Consider the following 15595-nt stretch of genomic DNA (forward strand, 5'->3'; position numbering starts at 1 on the left):
ATGGGAAGGATTTGAAGACTTGGTTAATGACTTTATTCCACAAAAATGTAATTAGCTGAGGACAGTGTTGGAGCTGATGCTTTAACGAAGCCTGCCCTAATGAGGGTGTCAGGATCTCACTCAGACTGCCTCTACAAACCAGGCCTCTTCTCCAGAGCTTGTGCTTGATTAGCTCCAGAGAAAAACTGAACACAACACAGTCTTTAAAGCAAGAGATAAGAATCGTGCCGTTCAGTGCACAGCCCCAGGGAGGCAGCACTGCTGATCTCCCTTACCTCTATCCTCCTCCTCTCATGCTCACGGCCTTTGTCAATGGGTAGTGGCTTGGAAGGGATTTTGGCACACAATGCTCTGATCCTATTTGGGTATCAGCATCTCTCCTAAGCCCTAAATTCCCTCTCTCCTTCTATTGCTACAGTCTTCAGTTATATTGTGCATTTTTCTTGGAGGGCAGGACTGAGCCACAGCTGGAGTGTAGAAAGGAATCTGACTTAAAATTCTCATTGTCCTTGTAAGATTTAGATGAGAATTTGGGGCTTGTGGTCAAAATGATGATTATTGTGGGTCAGATAACTTACAAGTTGACGGCATCTCATGATCAGCATTTAATGGTTTGTGTTGGGAGTGAGCATTACTATCTTTTGTTGGTTTTTATTGTCAAGTTGATTAAAGTGATAGTTACCCTGGAAGAAAGAATTTATATTGAAGAATTGCCCAGATCAGATTGACCTGAGCCAGGCCCATGAGAAATCATCTTGATTGTTGATACTTCCCAGCCAACTATGGAAGAAACTATTTCTCAAGCAGGTGGTCCTGGGCTATATAAACAAAGATGACTAAGGTCAAACCACAGAACAAGCCAATAAGCAGCATTTCTCTATAGTTTCTGTTCCAGTTTCCACTTGAGCTCTTGCCCTGACTTCCCTCCATGATGGACTGTGATCTGGAAATGCATGCCAAAGAAACCCTCTCCTTCCCCAAGGTGCTTTTGGTCATAGTGTTTATTATAGAAAATGAAAGCAAACTAGAACAGGTCCTAATGCAAAATGTAATGTGGCTAGCTTTACTTTTTATCTTCTATGTCTATATCTCTTGGTCAAAAATTTGGAGGGTGGGAAGTCTGATAATAATGTAATTCCTAGTCTCCATCAAGAGTGTAAGTATACCATTTTCTTGTCGATCTATCTCTGTTGTGCGATAATGCTGTGCAATTGTCTCTAATTGTAGAACAAGAATTTATATACAATAAAGAGACTCAAGTCTATGTGCATGTATATTATGCTCTCTCAAAGATAACCTTCTACACGTGTGTTATATTCCATTAGAAAGCCATTTTATCCTTAGATTTTGAAAAGCCTTTCTCTCTCTCTCTCTCTCTCTCTCTCTCATGTGTATGTGTGTGTGTGTGTATTTCATGTGTGGATGTGAGTATGACGTGAATAACATGACTGCTGAGATTCAAAGATGTCCTTGGGTCTTGATCCTTAGGTACTTGTTTGACACAGCAGGTGTCATTAGCTTGGAACTTCTACTGGCACTAAGACAGCTAGAATGTGGGTTTCCAGAGATCTACCTGTCAGATCTGTGGGTTTCCAGAGATCTACTTGTCAGATCTGTGGGTTTCCAGGGATCCTCTTGTTTAGAGGACAAGTTTCCAGAATCTAGGTATCTCTGCTAGCCATTTTACCATAGCTGGGATTGTTGGCATTACCCACTACATCCAGGTTTTTTTTTTTTTTGGATGGGTTCTGGACATTTGAATTCAAGTCCTCATATTTGGGAAGCAAATACTTTTCTGACTAAGCTGTCCTCCCAGTATACTGATTACACTTCGAAAACATCTATCCCCAAAATCTTAATATCAACCTCCTCCCTGTGTGTAAAGTAACCATTTTTGGCACAATTGAGCTATTGAATTGAGTTATGTATTTATGCAGCACAATGGTTAAGCTTCATTGAAGTATGTGGGGATATGGTGCAGGCAATATCTATAATACCAAGTATAGACACATGGTGAGCCTTGTTTGCATAGCCCCAATGATTAAATATGAAGCCAAGATAGTACAGAGCTTAACTTGTGGAAGATAATAAGAGATCCAGATGATTAGAATCCTGGCTATCATTGCAGACCTTTCTGTTTCTACCAGGTCCTATATTCACATTACTAAGGGTCAGTATTTAGGTATTGATTTGACTTTGTATCCGTAGATAAATTTGTAGAAATTATTTAACTCTCGATCTTCTGTTTCCTCATTTAAAAATAAAAGCAATAACTTCTCATTATATTTATTTATTTATCTAGTTGTATTCATATTCAATGAAGTAATGAGTATATTAGGCATTACATCTGGCATATGGTAAAAATTTAACAAATACCACCACTACTATTAGTTTCCCTTCTCCATACTAACAGTATGGGAAGGAGACAGTATGTTTCTCTAGTCACCAAACAAGGCAGAAGCTTAAAGAGGAATGAAATACACACAGTGGAGTTGTGGTAAAATGATGAGAAGTATGAGAAGAGGTTTGTCCTTGAGTTTGTCATGAAACAAACTATCAGCAGCTATGTAAACTCATCACTCCTCATGTCATTGAAAAATCATTAATAACAGAAGAATAAGAGCAAGGAACTTTGAATACCTGACCATGCCCAGTCACAACAGAGTTCAACACTTAGGTCATGAATGTGACCAAGATTATTCTCCATCTCAAAGGCCTTCCATCTCTACCTTTTCTAGGTTCTCTGAGAAGCACAGCTTTGAAGAGTCCATAAGTCTTATAACTGTTATAAGATGAAAGCTTACAATAGGTTTATATAGTGCCGATAAAGATTATGGACCAAGTTCAAAGAAATCTTAACTTCTCAGCTAATGGTGCCACAGGCTTTTGTCATCTGAAGTCACTGAGATCCCCAGGCATGTTTTTTTGCATATGGTCTTTCTCAATGACTGGGTTTTAAAATAACTCACTATTTTTTCTCAGTTCCAACTGCTTCCCACAGAGCCAACAACTCTCAAAGACTTTGTTTTCCTCTCCTTAGACTAGGCTTCCTCACTTTTGAGGAGATAGATTTAAAAAAAAAAAAGAAAAACACTCAACTAATTCCATCTGGATAAATAACAAGAAGAATTCTAATGGTCATTAGCAAAAATACCCACTGCCTCTCCTATTACTTGTTCAATAATTCCCTTAATGTTTGGTCCTAATGGAGCAGATTATTATTTTATTTCATCAAGATCACGTACTGCAAGAAAACAAGGTGGAAAGAGGAAAGGAGGATAGCCAAAGATAGGTATTGGGCATTAGCCAGCTGGAGCTGTTTATTTATTGGCTTCATGCTTGGCTAGTGAAGTTTTGAAGGGCTGGTGTCCATAGCCCAGAGAGAAAGCCTGTCTCACGCTGTTCTGCTCATGGGCTGCTGAGATAGCGACCTGGAGTGCTTTTGTTTCTATGTGGATCCTTTAGTCTCCTAGCTTGGCTGACATGCATAATACACGCATTTATGCATGGCTGTGCACACACAGCTACAAAATGGGTTCTATGAGGATCTGTCCTTTTAATCTCTGACACTGATTAGGGGTCACATCCAAAACAGCTGCCTTAATTGCATCATTTTTCATAAAACTTTTGAGTTTAAACCCAGAGAGATGCACATACCCAAGCTCTATCTGATTCCTCACTGCCCTTCTAAAGATCTAGGCCATTTATTGGAATGAAAAAATCCACTGAGGTGGACTTGGACCTAAAAACACACCCATGGCAAGCTACTGCTCTATCATCCTGTTCCACTCAGCATTGCTCAGCCTTAGCATTCTCCTTAAGGCAAAGACAGGTAACTGAAGCCATTAAGGACCAGAGCTCAGTTTAGGAAGTAATGCATCCCCCTGTGTTGAAGTGGGACAGCAAAGTCAGGGGTCTGAGTCAAGAAAAAAAAAACTCAACATCCCAAAACAGCATCTCTAAAAAAAGAATTCGAAGGAGGATAAACCAAAATAGCCCAGGCTGACTCCAGCAAGCTTGCCTCCAGCCACTGTGCCTGTTTACTCCAGGCTCTCATTAGATGAAACTCCCGAGTCTCATAGAGGAGTTAAAGACATTGCAGATTCAAAAGGAAAGACAGTGATCAAAGCTAACTGTCTTGAAACTTTTAGGCCTAGGAAAATCAAAATGAAGTAAATAAGGAAGAAGCTATAGCACTGAGTTGCCTTAGAGAAAATTTGCTGATAATCACACTAGATTGCAGTGACCCTAAGGATCACCCGCCTATCTAGAAGGTTCTTCATATCAGAGTTGGTCTTATGTCTACAGGAGGTTGCTGTTTGCTTTATCTTGACCAGGCAGATAATATTTTAATGAGGCAGGATAGTAGGAACATTCTATTTCTTCTCTAAGTACTGGGTATGTGGGACTAGGAGTGTAAAAAGGGGGAATCTGGACGCCTTAAGGCATCAGGCAACAGCAAAAGCGTGCTCCACTGAGAGGCTAGCCAAGTGTGGTGAGGCTACCTCCTGCCAGGGAGTTGTCCAATTCGTGTCTGAAGACTCAGAACACATATCGTGGCCCCTTAATTAATATGGTGGCCCATGGCAACTGGAAAGCATTTCCACAAGATTAAAAGCTTCAGAAAGCCCCCAAGAGAAGATGATGTTCTTAATAACATATAAATTGAACTTGCTACTTAATATGTTTGAAGCATTTCACTTGTCTTCCACTTAGGAAGGAAATAGGCAAGAGATAATGGATTTCTATTCACCGTCCACCACAGAAGAGAAAAATCTGTCAGAGAAGATAACCAAGGGATTTTCTTCCTACTTAGGATGGCTTCCTATGTCAGAAAAAGGATTCTCAAGGTCAAGAATATGATACCACAATCTCAATGGCATTATTTGACTTCAAAGATCTGCCTACCTTTGGAAAGGAAGGTGTCCTTCTATCAGACCTAAATGGAGTTGATGGTTGATTCTGAATCAACTCCATTATATCTTTGGTCTGTGGTTTTGGCTTAATGGGCAGGAAGATGTGACCATGTTCTTCCTACCATTGCCCTAATTGCTTAGCATTATTTTCAGTTTGGCATGGGTCATGGTTACAATCATCAACAGCTGATTACAAGAATTGTTGTATTTCCTTCAGTCACCTTATGCTATAGAGGAAAGACTGTATTAGGTTTAATGGGGCCATGAAGTTTGCAGTTGCACAGCTGGGCAGAACTGTTATTTTATTATGAAATACATTAGTTTTTTTTCTTGTTGCTGTGATCAAATACCTGACAAGAAGCAACTTAAAGAAAGAGGGCTTCATTTGGCTTATATTTCAAGGGGTACAGTCCCTATGCTGGAGAAATCATGGTAGTTATCTATCTATCTATCTATGTATCTATCTATGTATCTATCTATCTATCTATCTATCATCTATCTATCTTTTGCATAATATTTATTTGTTTATTATCTAAATATCATCTGTCTGTCTGCCTACTATCTATGTCATTAATTGTTTATTCAGGGAAGTCTGGTTGTGGATAAGAATGTGGTTAGATGCCAAAATGGGTTCGTTGGAGCTCTCCTTTGCATCTGCTTCCTGGAAAAGTAAAAGGCATATGTAAGTTATTGTTGTCATATATGAGTTTTGGCTCTTATCTTTGGGCATTCTTAAAGAAAATTAAGAAACCAAATGTGCCTGTCTAATTCTTATTTTTTTCACTACTATTTAATTAGCTTAGGGATGTGATTATGAATGTGTCCAATTGCCCCAAGGGATAATTAATGATGTCTCAAATTCACTCTACTGTTACTCCTCACTGGACTTTGAAATACTAGCTGATTGATTGGCCACAGTCTCTTGACAGATGGTCACTAGAAACAAAATCTCAGCATTTCTACTTTTCTGCCAATGGTTCACACAGCCCAGGTGATGCACTAAACTTCTGTGACACTTAATAGATCCAGTCTCTTTTATTCTATGATTTATTGATCATGTGACACTGATCAAGGAAGGGTTTCATTGGCCCCCAGGTTACTCCATTTTTGCACTACCTTGTATTCACCTATTGATGTTTCTTTCATTCTAAAAAGCACTAGCTGATTTTAGCACTAATAATCAGAGTGGCTTTCTTTTATGCCTGCATTTACTTTTGTTCTTTGATTTGTTCTCTGACTAGGATGTAAACACCATTAGATTAGGAATCCTAGCTATATTATTCCTGTAACAGTAATAACAGAAACCACTCAAAACACACATCCCTAGTGCAGGTCTGGCAAACATTCATTGAATGGCTTAATAACAAATAAATTAGTCTCTTAAGTAATGGACTTGTATCAGTTTATCTTGTAGGCATATAGATGTCTATAATACAATGAATTCAAACTTGATTAACCCTCCCCCCTTCTCTCTCTCTCTCTCTCTCTCTCTCTCTCTCTCTCTCTCTCTCTCTCTGTGTCTGTCTGTCTGTCTGTCTGTCTTTCTGTCTCTCCCTCCTTCGTTCTCTCTTTTCCTCCATTTTTTCCTTCCATTCTACAAGCAGTTATTGACTTTTTGCTTTATGCAAGGTACTAAAATCAACTCTCTATAAGCTATAAGACATATGTCAGGCATGATCTCGACTTTCATTAAGACTATAGTCTATTAGAAGAGATGGAAAAAACAGTCAAAGACAGAAATACTTGTGATTAGTGTAAAAGGGTCTATGCTCAGGGGACTGAGGCTGGAGAGGAGGAGTCCATGGAAACCAGGATGCTGAACTAATTTTGAAGAGTCAGCATGATGAAAAAATGGGAGGCATGATCCAGGACCTAGGGAGAGCACACAGTGGGTGCTGTGGTTGAAGCAGGAGATTAGAATGAACATAAAAAGGATATCTGACTAAAATTTCACTGACCCTGGGAAATTACTATCAATGTTATAGAAAACACTGTTACATAAAAAATTATAAAATATATAAATTATCTGACAAGCTTCATGGTCCTCTCTCTTTGGTGAGTAGCATAAACATCAATTTCACAATAAAATAAAGGTTGTTTTCATTTGTCTGATCTCTATTAAAGCCAGTAGAAATGATTTATTGATTTATAAAAGAAAAATATGTTTAAAATGCCACTGTTTTACAAGATATTTGTGAAGAGATGCAGAGTCCTCATATACTTCCAGTTCAATTATACTTACAAAATGTTAACACTCTTTAAAAAATCAATGAAACGGTCAGAAAACTCATACAAAGATGAATAAAGAACAAATAATGCTCTACCATGAAGTCAGTTGTTACTTATTTTTAAGTTCAAAGTCTGCAGCTTATTGTTCAACACCTGAATATAGATGCACCTTAATGTTTTGTTTTGGGTTTTCAATGCCATAAAACATGAAGCTAACACAAATACACTCTGAACAGAGTGAAGACATCCAGAAACATAAAACCAGCCAAGGCTTGCCAACAACTCCTATACTTTCCCTGAAGCCAAGTTGGCCAGTGTGTTCTTGCCCAGACTGTAGGCAGAAGTCTATCTCAGATGCCATTAGGAGTTTGTTCTCCCAATAAACTTCTATTTGCAGATAAGATAATACCTTCATCTTGCCTTTCTTCCTCATTTGGTTAACAGAAAGTCCCCAGGTGTCCTTGACCTAAGGTTTGGGCTATTTTTATATGCTACCTCTTTTTGAGTCTTTGAAAGAAATACCCTAAGACATCTGTGACTTTTATTTGTAAACTTTTCTATGAAGGTAGGGGAGCTAGACGTAATGGACAGTCCAATGAACTGAGCTTATATGAGAATATAAGTGTAGCCAAATGTCCCAATGGACTTCCAACTTCTCATTGTATAAGGACAGTTTATTTAGCTTTCTAGACATATGCTCTAATTCAAACATAACCACAGGTCTTTTTTATTATGAAGAGGCCTTATACTTCTGCTTGGTATCTGATCATTGAATAGAGCATTTAAGTTCTTCAGAAAAACTTATACATAGTGAGCTTATTATTATGATCACAAAATCTCATTTTAGATAACATTACATATACATATTATATAACATTACATCTTACATAGTATTGTTTTTATAATAATCCACTGTTAACTAGTAAGTCACAACAAAGTGTTGAAACACCTGTTACCAAGTTTTGTTATGGGAGCAAAGAAAATATAGAAGAACTCGAGTCCCAAGAATCCTTTCCCCTATGACTGAGGTAAATTGCCCCTGCTGGCTGGAGCTTATTACTGGTAACCAATTACTAGAGAGATGAAGCCATCAAAAGTAACTGCCTCTCAGCTGAGAAAACATTCTATTGACATAACACCAAAGACACTAAATATGCAGGTTCAGCTAAATAAAACCTTGTTTTCTAGCTTTTTATAGGCTGTATGTTTTAGAGAAACAAATGTAAGATATCTTCAGCTGAATGTCTGGACTTTATTATATGCTAAGTTAATTGTATTGGACCCTATCAAAATGGATTCATGAGAAGTGAAGGATCTGAGAGTCAACCACTCAGCTCCGTCACTGTCCTAACTTCTCTGGACACTGTAGGCTGCTCATCAGATGATTTTCTGTGTGTGCTAAGCTGAAAGAGCACATATATTTCTATGTTAAAATTTATCTAAATTTTAGGACATAACAGCACCTTGCTGGCACTTTCAAACGTGGAGAAGATAAAATGTGAGAGAGATGTGCAGTTGTTGTTTGTTTGTGTTTCTACTAAATAATCTTAGATCTGGGTTCTTAGTAGTTGCTAGGGAAACAGCCCTTTGTTTTGTGATGATGGTCCTCCAACCTCTGGTCAGCTAGATGTAGATGTAGCTAGATGGCTAGTTTCTTTTTTCAATTTGTGAAGTTAGGATGGATCTACGTACAGGCATCCTCGTTTATCCATTTTGTCCTTTGAATGTGTGAAGAGCCAGGAGAGAGCAGTTTCTATGGGCAATGCTCATCATGGTGACTGAAGTCTACTGGTCTCTCAGGCTATAGTCTAGAGGAGATGTACACTATGGAGATGTCTAAGTTGATATAGTGTGTGCTGTGCAAGCACGAGGACCTGATGTCATCACCAGTAACCACGCGATATTCAGGCAGTGTGGGTCACTGTGGTGAGATTCTGTAACAGGACGCAACACAGGGCAGGATAGAGACAGGAAGATACTGGGAGTTAGCTGGCCAGACAGTCCATAGACAAACCCTATTTCAAAAATAAGATGACTACAAATAAAGGAAGACACACAATATTGACTTCAGGCTTCTGCATATGCCTGCCCCACATCCACTCACCCTGCCCCCTCCATAGAAAGAACATAGGCTCTGAAATTAGTCACTAGGGCTCCACTACAGTCCTTCTAATTTTGTACATTGCATGACCTTGGAAAAATTATTTAACTTCCATGCATCATCCTTTTTTTACAAAAAACAGTGGGGATTACTCTGTCTCTTAGAGTTAAAACTTTAAGCATTGTGAACAACTGTCTAATACATAGTAAAACCACCCATTAATGAACAGCTGGTATTGTTTTATTATTGAGTGATATGGGCAATGAATCTATGGGCTGGATTTCACTGTAACCCTGTTGTGACCATCTGTATGCAGAATTAATAAGAAAGGGTGGAGGGGCTCCTAAGGAACCCTGTGTGAGCTAGAAAGATGGTGATCAAACCATTCCTCGGGGATTGATGTTTATGTTGCTCTTATAGCTCTTTGGGGAATAAAATTACCTCTGGTTTTCAGTAGCCTAATTCAATGTCTGACAACTTCTCTCAGTTGGGAAGTCATTCCTTCTGTGTGGCTTAATTACCTATTGTTGCAGCTTTAGTTTGGGGTGAGAGAAAGGATAGTGCATCTACTCTGTCTTGAAGATGATTGACGGCTCCACTGAAAGCTATTGGGTCGTACACAGATGCTTATAGTCTGTGGATTAGCTCAGGGCTTGGTTTTATACAGTTGACTGCAGTGTCCTGTAGATAGGGTCTGGTTCTGTGTGTCTGAGAGTCCTCAATATGGACTGCAGGGGATCTAGCAGTTAAGAGGACCTAGAATCCTTGGTTTTATACTTCTACCCTATATAACCAGAATGGGTTTACTCTCTCTGTACTTGTCTGAGAAGTTGCATCAGAAGAATGCAACCTCAAAATAAAGTAAGAAAGACTTGAAAAGCAGAAAGTTACATTCCCTGCAAGCCTTATGGCTTAGTATGTCACTTACCAAATGCCTCTACTGTGTGCTTCTCTGCCTCCTTGTGTAGCCTGTTTGAGCATGGTAGTGTGTGTGTATGTTGTGCTTGTTTGCATATATGTGAGCATATGTCCTTTTCCCACAAAGATGGTGGCAAATGGAGGGATAGCCAGGAAGATTTACTGGGAGACTGTATTTATAAATCCAGAACATAATCATTATGACACTAGAGGGGAAAAAGGAGAGAAACCTTTAAATTTGTTTGCGGGAATATTCTTGATCCATCTTCACAGGTTGGACTCCATGGGAAAGGACAGGGACTTTTAACTCTATACTATGCGGTAGGTTGGCAGTGGCTAGAGCCAAGGTTAGGAGGACCATTTGGCACACCTTGACCTAGTGAAATAGATTTAAAAGGCTATTGGCCAAAATAAAGGGATCAGCTCGACTGTGCACCCGAAGGTTTATGCCCCTGGAGTGCTGTAGAGGAAAGAGCATAGGAGGCCCTCTTCACCTCTCCAAACCCCAGCTTGGACTTGTCAGGGCCAGTTGTTCAGCTTCACTGAACACTGTATCCTTATCTACAGCAGACAGCTGGTGCTGTCCTGACTTGTAAGAACTGGCCTCTGAGGTGGTGGTCTCTGAGTTGTTGAGGGTTCAGGAGGAATCTCCTCCACCAGGCTGACTCTAAATTATGGTATCAGCCCTTTCCTCCATGGAAACAAAGCTAAACTGAGTCCCTGCCACACAAGGCATGTGCCAAAAGTGGGACTTCTTCACACAGCTGCTACTCAACTCTGATGGATGTAAATGGGTTGACGGTTTTCCCTGCTGGGCCAGTTATTCTGATGGAGACAGCTGAGCAGATCCTTGATGGTGTGAGATGTATTGTGCTGGGCACTTTCCATCATTCCTTATCCTGATACTTAGCAACCACCATAAGCAGTTAACTGGCGACTTCTTTATTGTACAGACAAGAAACCCGAGTTTTAGAACTGATAGGACTTATTGATTTGTGGATCCAGTGTTAGGATCCATCTAAGATTGATTGTTTAGATATGATACAAAACTCAATGCCACCCCATGCTGGCTGCTAAAAAGAAAGCCCCAAAGCAGCTTTATGTGTAGCATGTTTGCCTTAAACAAACAAACCCTCGATGGCTTCTGCAACTGAAAACCCCTAATCTCAATACTCCCCACCCTCTATCTCAAATATTTGCTAAGCCAGCAGCTACTGGATTCCTTGAAATGATGCATGTCTTGAAACCGTATCTTCTCATTTTTCTCCATTGTTAAGCACCAGTGTCTATAGAGTGTCCCTTAGTTGCTGAGTGATGCTTCCTGTAAGTGCTCAATACATTTGAATGCATGAATTAATGCAGGAGTGATGAATGGAGTTAGCAGGTGGACCCATGACACTGTGGGAAGAGCTTACCTTTCTTTGTGCAAACATCTGATATCCTGTCTTTCCAGGGTGGCATGATCGCTCTGTTGCTATCCATCTTGTGCCTGGTGATGATCCTGTACACTCGCAGGCGCTGGTGCAAACGTCGCCGAGTTCCTCAGCCCCAGAAGAGTGCCAGTGCAGAGGCAGCCAATGAGATCCACTACATCCCATCTGTGCTGATTGGAGGCCATGGACGAGAAAGCTTGCGCAATGCACGTGTGCAGGGCCACAACTCCAGTGGCACTCTGAGCATCCGGGAGACACCCATCCTGGATGGCTATGAGTATGACATCACAGACCTGCGTCATCACCTGCAGAGGGAGTGCATGAATGGAGGGGAGGACTTTGCCAGTCAAGTCACACGCACTTTGGACTCCCTACAGGGCTGCAATGAGAAGTCTGGGATGGACCTCACACCAGGTAGGAATGGAAAAAGGATGGGGCTATTTAGTCCTTGCTCAGGGAGCCAAAGAGTAAATAGGGGGTAGCCAACAGTTGTTATACAGTAAGATGTACCAATGCCTTTCTTTGGATGGGAAAAAAAATAACCTGTTTCATGGGCTCCACCCCAACTGAGGTGTTATTAGCACTTAATGGTTCCTGGAAAAAAGCCAGTTGTCTTTATGAGTGTGACCCCTGGTTGGTTGCCTATGCTCCAGTGAACAGCCCTACAGCCATATACATACAGAAAGTACCACTGGGATATAAAAGAAACTTTATTAAAAGGACATAAAGTTGGGATGGGGAAGTATGTGGGAGAATATGGGAGGAGTAAAAAATGGGTGAGTCTGATCAAAATACATTTTATATGTTTATGAAATTCTCAGACTTAAAAAATGTAAAAACAACCCATTTCCTTAGATAACTGTACTGGGTTTCTAATTCATAGGAGAAAAACCATAGACTGAGTTGGATGTACTTTCACTTCCACCCATTTTGGGAGCAGAGAGATGCCTTTACGTGTAGCTGAAGTACATTAGAGCCTCTTTGTTCAGCCCTCTTGGATGAGGAGGCAGCACAGGAAACTGACCTGACTTGACTTGTTTGTATATTACACATTCACTCAGGCAACTTAATTCTTTAGTAACATGGAGGGTCCCAGCTATCTGCTTTTCATTTGGTTGGTTCTTGTTTTGTTTGGTTTTGGTTTGATTTTCTCTCTACCTCATAAGATGTGGGCCTTGGGTCTTTTAATTGCATTATCTAGCCCTTGATCCGGTACACAGGATGCATTTTTTTTTCCAAATAAAAATGAAAGAATTCAATCAAAGCATCAGATCTTAGATGCTAGCTATATCTATTGAGAGAGTAGATGGGACAGCCTTGGCTGTAACCCAGCAGAACAAGATCAGGGTCAAAAACATGCAGAGAGGGAAGAGCTGTTCTTTTTAAGATATCCCACCTGTCTCTCTTTCAAACTGCTATGAATAAGTACATCTTAAAAGACAGCATCTCAACAGTGGTCCTCAAGGTACTGCCCGGTACCTTCTTTGAGGAAGATACAGTCAATACTGCATACTGCATACGATGCACAGACTTTCTGTGGGGCTGCAAACGGTGAGATCACATAGTGGGAGATGGAAATTCTATTTAGCATCTGGAAGATGACCTGTATCAATAATCATTTCCGGATACAATTTAATGTCTGGAAACTTTAAAATCTGAGAGTAGGAAGGAGAATTCTCCAACATGTATCATATTCCACATAGCACCTAGGCTGTGGGATGGACATTTGGTACTTGGGGGTTCAATCCCAAACTTCTTTAGGGAACAGACAGATTGTACAAATGCGTGCAATAGCTAGAGTTCAGTCAGCAGGGAATGGTGGAGTCTGTGATGAAAGGCAGGCCACATTCTGTCAGAATGCACATAGATTCTATTTCTGCTAAAACCCAGTGCTGTCCAGAAGGAAAAACCCTGTATTCTGTGTCTAGCCAAAGGCTGGCAAGCAGTGACATTATCAATACGGAATTAGCTAAATTGGATTTTCAATGGTAATCCTCTTACTTCACTCCTCCTGTAACTTTGTAGCCCCTAGAAAGCAGAATGGAACATCTTCGTTTCCACCAGCCTCTTTTTATATGTTCCTCATTTCAATTCTTGGGACACATCTACTCAGCTCAAGCAGATTTTCTCACTTCCCTTCATGTTTTTTCCTTTTCTCTTCTGTTATATTTTTTCTTTTCCTGATTTTTTCTTATATAGGAAGTGACAATGCCAAGCTTTCCTTGATGAACAAGTATAAAGATAATATCATAGCCACAAGCCCCGTGGATTCCAACCACCAGCAAGCCACTCTGCTCTCCCACACCTCCAGCAGCCAGAGAAAGAGGATCAACAATAAAGCAAGAGGTACCCATGTCTAGTTCTAAGTTAGGGAGATGAGTTCCAGAATATGGGCAGAGATGGGGCCATTAAACCGGCCACATACACTGTGACACATAGCTATGAATGTCTGGGACAACCTTCAGGAGGCCAGATAGATGCTACTCACCCCAAAATTTAATATCAGAAACCTTTGGTTAAGTACTGTCATGGACACAAATATTTTCTAGGAACAAACTGAACAAGTGTGCAAAGATGTGTTAATGGCTGCTTATCACATTTAAACAAGCTAAAAATCAGAAATTGTGTAGATGCCCACTAACAGGGAATCAGATGACTATCAGGCATATCTGCCTAATGTCCAGTGATTTACCATGTAGTCATTTTAAAAGATCTTTATTTGTTAATATGGAAAGTTGCCCACCTATTCAAGGAGGAAAATGAGATTATAATCAAGATATGGCATAATTCCATTTTAAAGGAAGCTTAAAGCCTTTTTACATGTTTCAGTATCAGAAAAGAACAGAGGGGATGGATATACATCAAATAATAGAAAAATTTGTCTCTGTTTTAGAGGGCTCACAGGACATGTCCCCTACACATATGGCTATCTACCTTTTTTATTCTTTTTGTATATATTCTTGAATCAGGAATAAATCAGAAGTGTAATGTCTTTTCTGCTCTGATGTAATTCTGGTCTTCTATCAAGCAGAATGGAACATTTCCTTTTCTTTTTTGTCCACTCTGTCCCACCTCTGGAAGTCCTCTCTGACAATTAGATGCCAAACAAGTCCCTCATCCAGGAACCATGTTCTCTGTAGGGATCAGAGCACTATCAGTTGCTCTCGTAAATGTCTGCTTCTTCAACAAGTCTTGGTATCAAAAGTACTAGCCCCAGAGCTACCTCTCTCAGACTGTCAGTCATTCTCGTTTTTACTGATTTCCCAATTAGGCTTCATCCTATGACTCTGTATCATGCAAAGTGAAAATGTTTGCTCTGATTCTCTATTCATTTCAGCTGGTTCTGCCTTCTTGAACCCTGAAGGAGACTCCAGCACAGAGGCAGAAAATGACCCACAGCTGACCTTTTACACAGACCCTTCTCGGAGCCGGAGGCGCAGTCGAGGTAGGGACAGTGGGAAGGTGTACAAGTGGGGTGCAGGTGGGAAAGACAGGGGCCATAGAAGGCTCTGTGGACTGGAGCCAACTTCAGCAGGAAGAATGCTTGGATCTCAGCTAGTGCTTCCTCCCAGGAAGAATGGAGAGCCTAGGGTTCGGTAAGAGTGAGAATCATCTCTCCCAGATAATGGCACTCTCAAACACGTTTCCATGTTGTTTGAAAGGCTGTTTCTTGGTCAGAAGACTCTCAATTTCTTCTGGAAGATTCAGAAGTCATGTTTTACTATTCAGACAAATAAAGCGGATAGAGTCTGATGACTGAATAATACACATACTCATCATCAGTTCAGCTGTATTGGCCTTGAGATTGAGCTAGCCTGGGATAGGAGGGCATGGTCAATAAGGAATTATATAGGAGTTGAGAATAACATGGCTTTCTTTGGCCTTTAAGTCTTTACTCAGTAGAATCGTGAGACCTAAGTTTCCAGACCCTTCACTTCTCCTGGCACAGTTTAAGCTAATTTGTTCTTTACACTGACATATCTGTCCTTTGCAGCATC

At 40.3% G+C, this 15595-nt stretch overlaps 1 protein-coding gene across 2 annotated transcripts in view; it reads left to right on the top strand.

The window, feature by feature from the left end:
• The window catches only part of Astn1 (astrotactin 1), a 308690-nt gene that overhangs the window by 126050 nt on the left and 167045 nt on the right, over positions 1-15595 (top strand). For both annotated transcript variants that reach the window (XM_028759116.1, XM_028759110.1), the window contains exons 3-5: positions 11618-12011; positions 13797-13943; positions 14935-15042. In XM_028759116.1, the coding sequence (XP_028614949.1) occupies positions 11618-12011; positions 13797-13943; positions 14935-15042 (649 nt within the window). The remainder of the gene's footprint in view (positions 1-11617; positions 12012-13796; positions 13944-14934; positions 15043-15595) is intronic.

Source organism: Grammomys surdaster, unplaced genomic scaffold (genome assembly GCF_004785775.1).
Source record: "Grammomys surdaster isolate TR1022 unplaced genomic scaffold, NIH_TR_1.0 130, whole genome shotgun sequence".
Classification (NCBI taxonomy): domain Eukaryota; kingdom Metazoa; phylum Chordata; class Mammalia; order Rodentia; family Muridae; genus Grammomys; species Grammomys surdaster.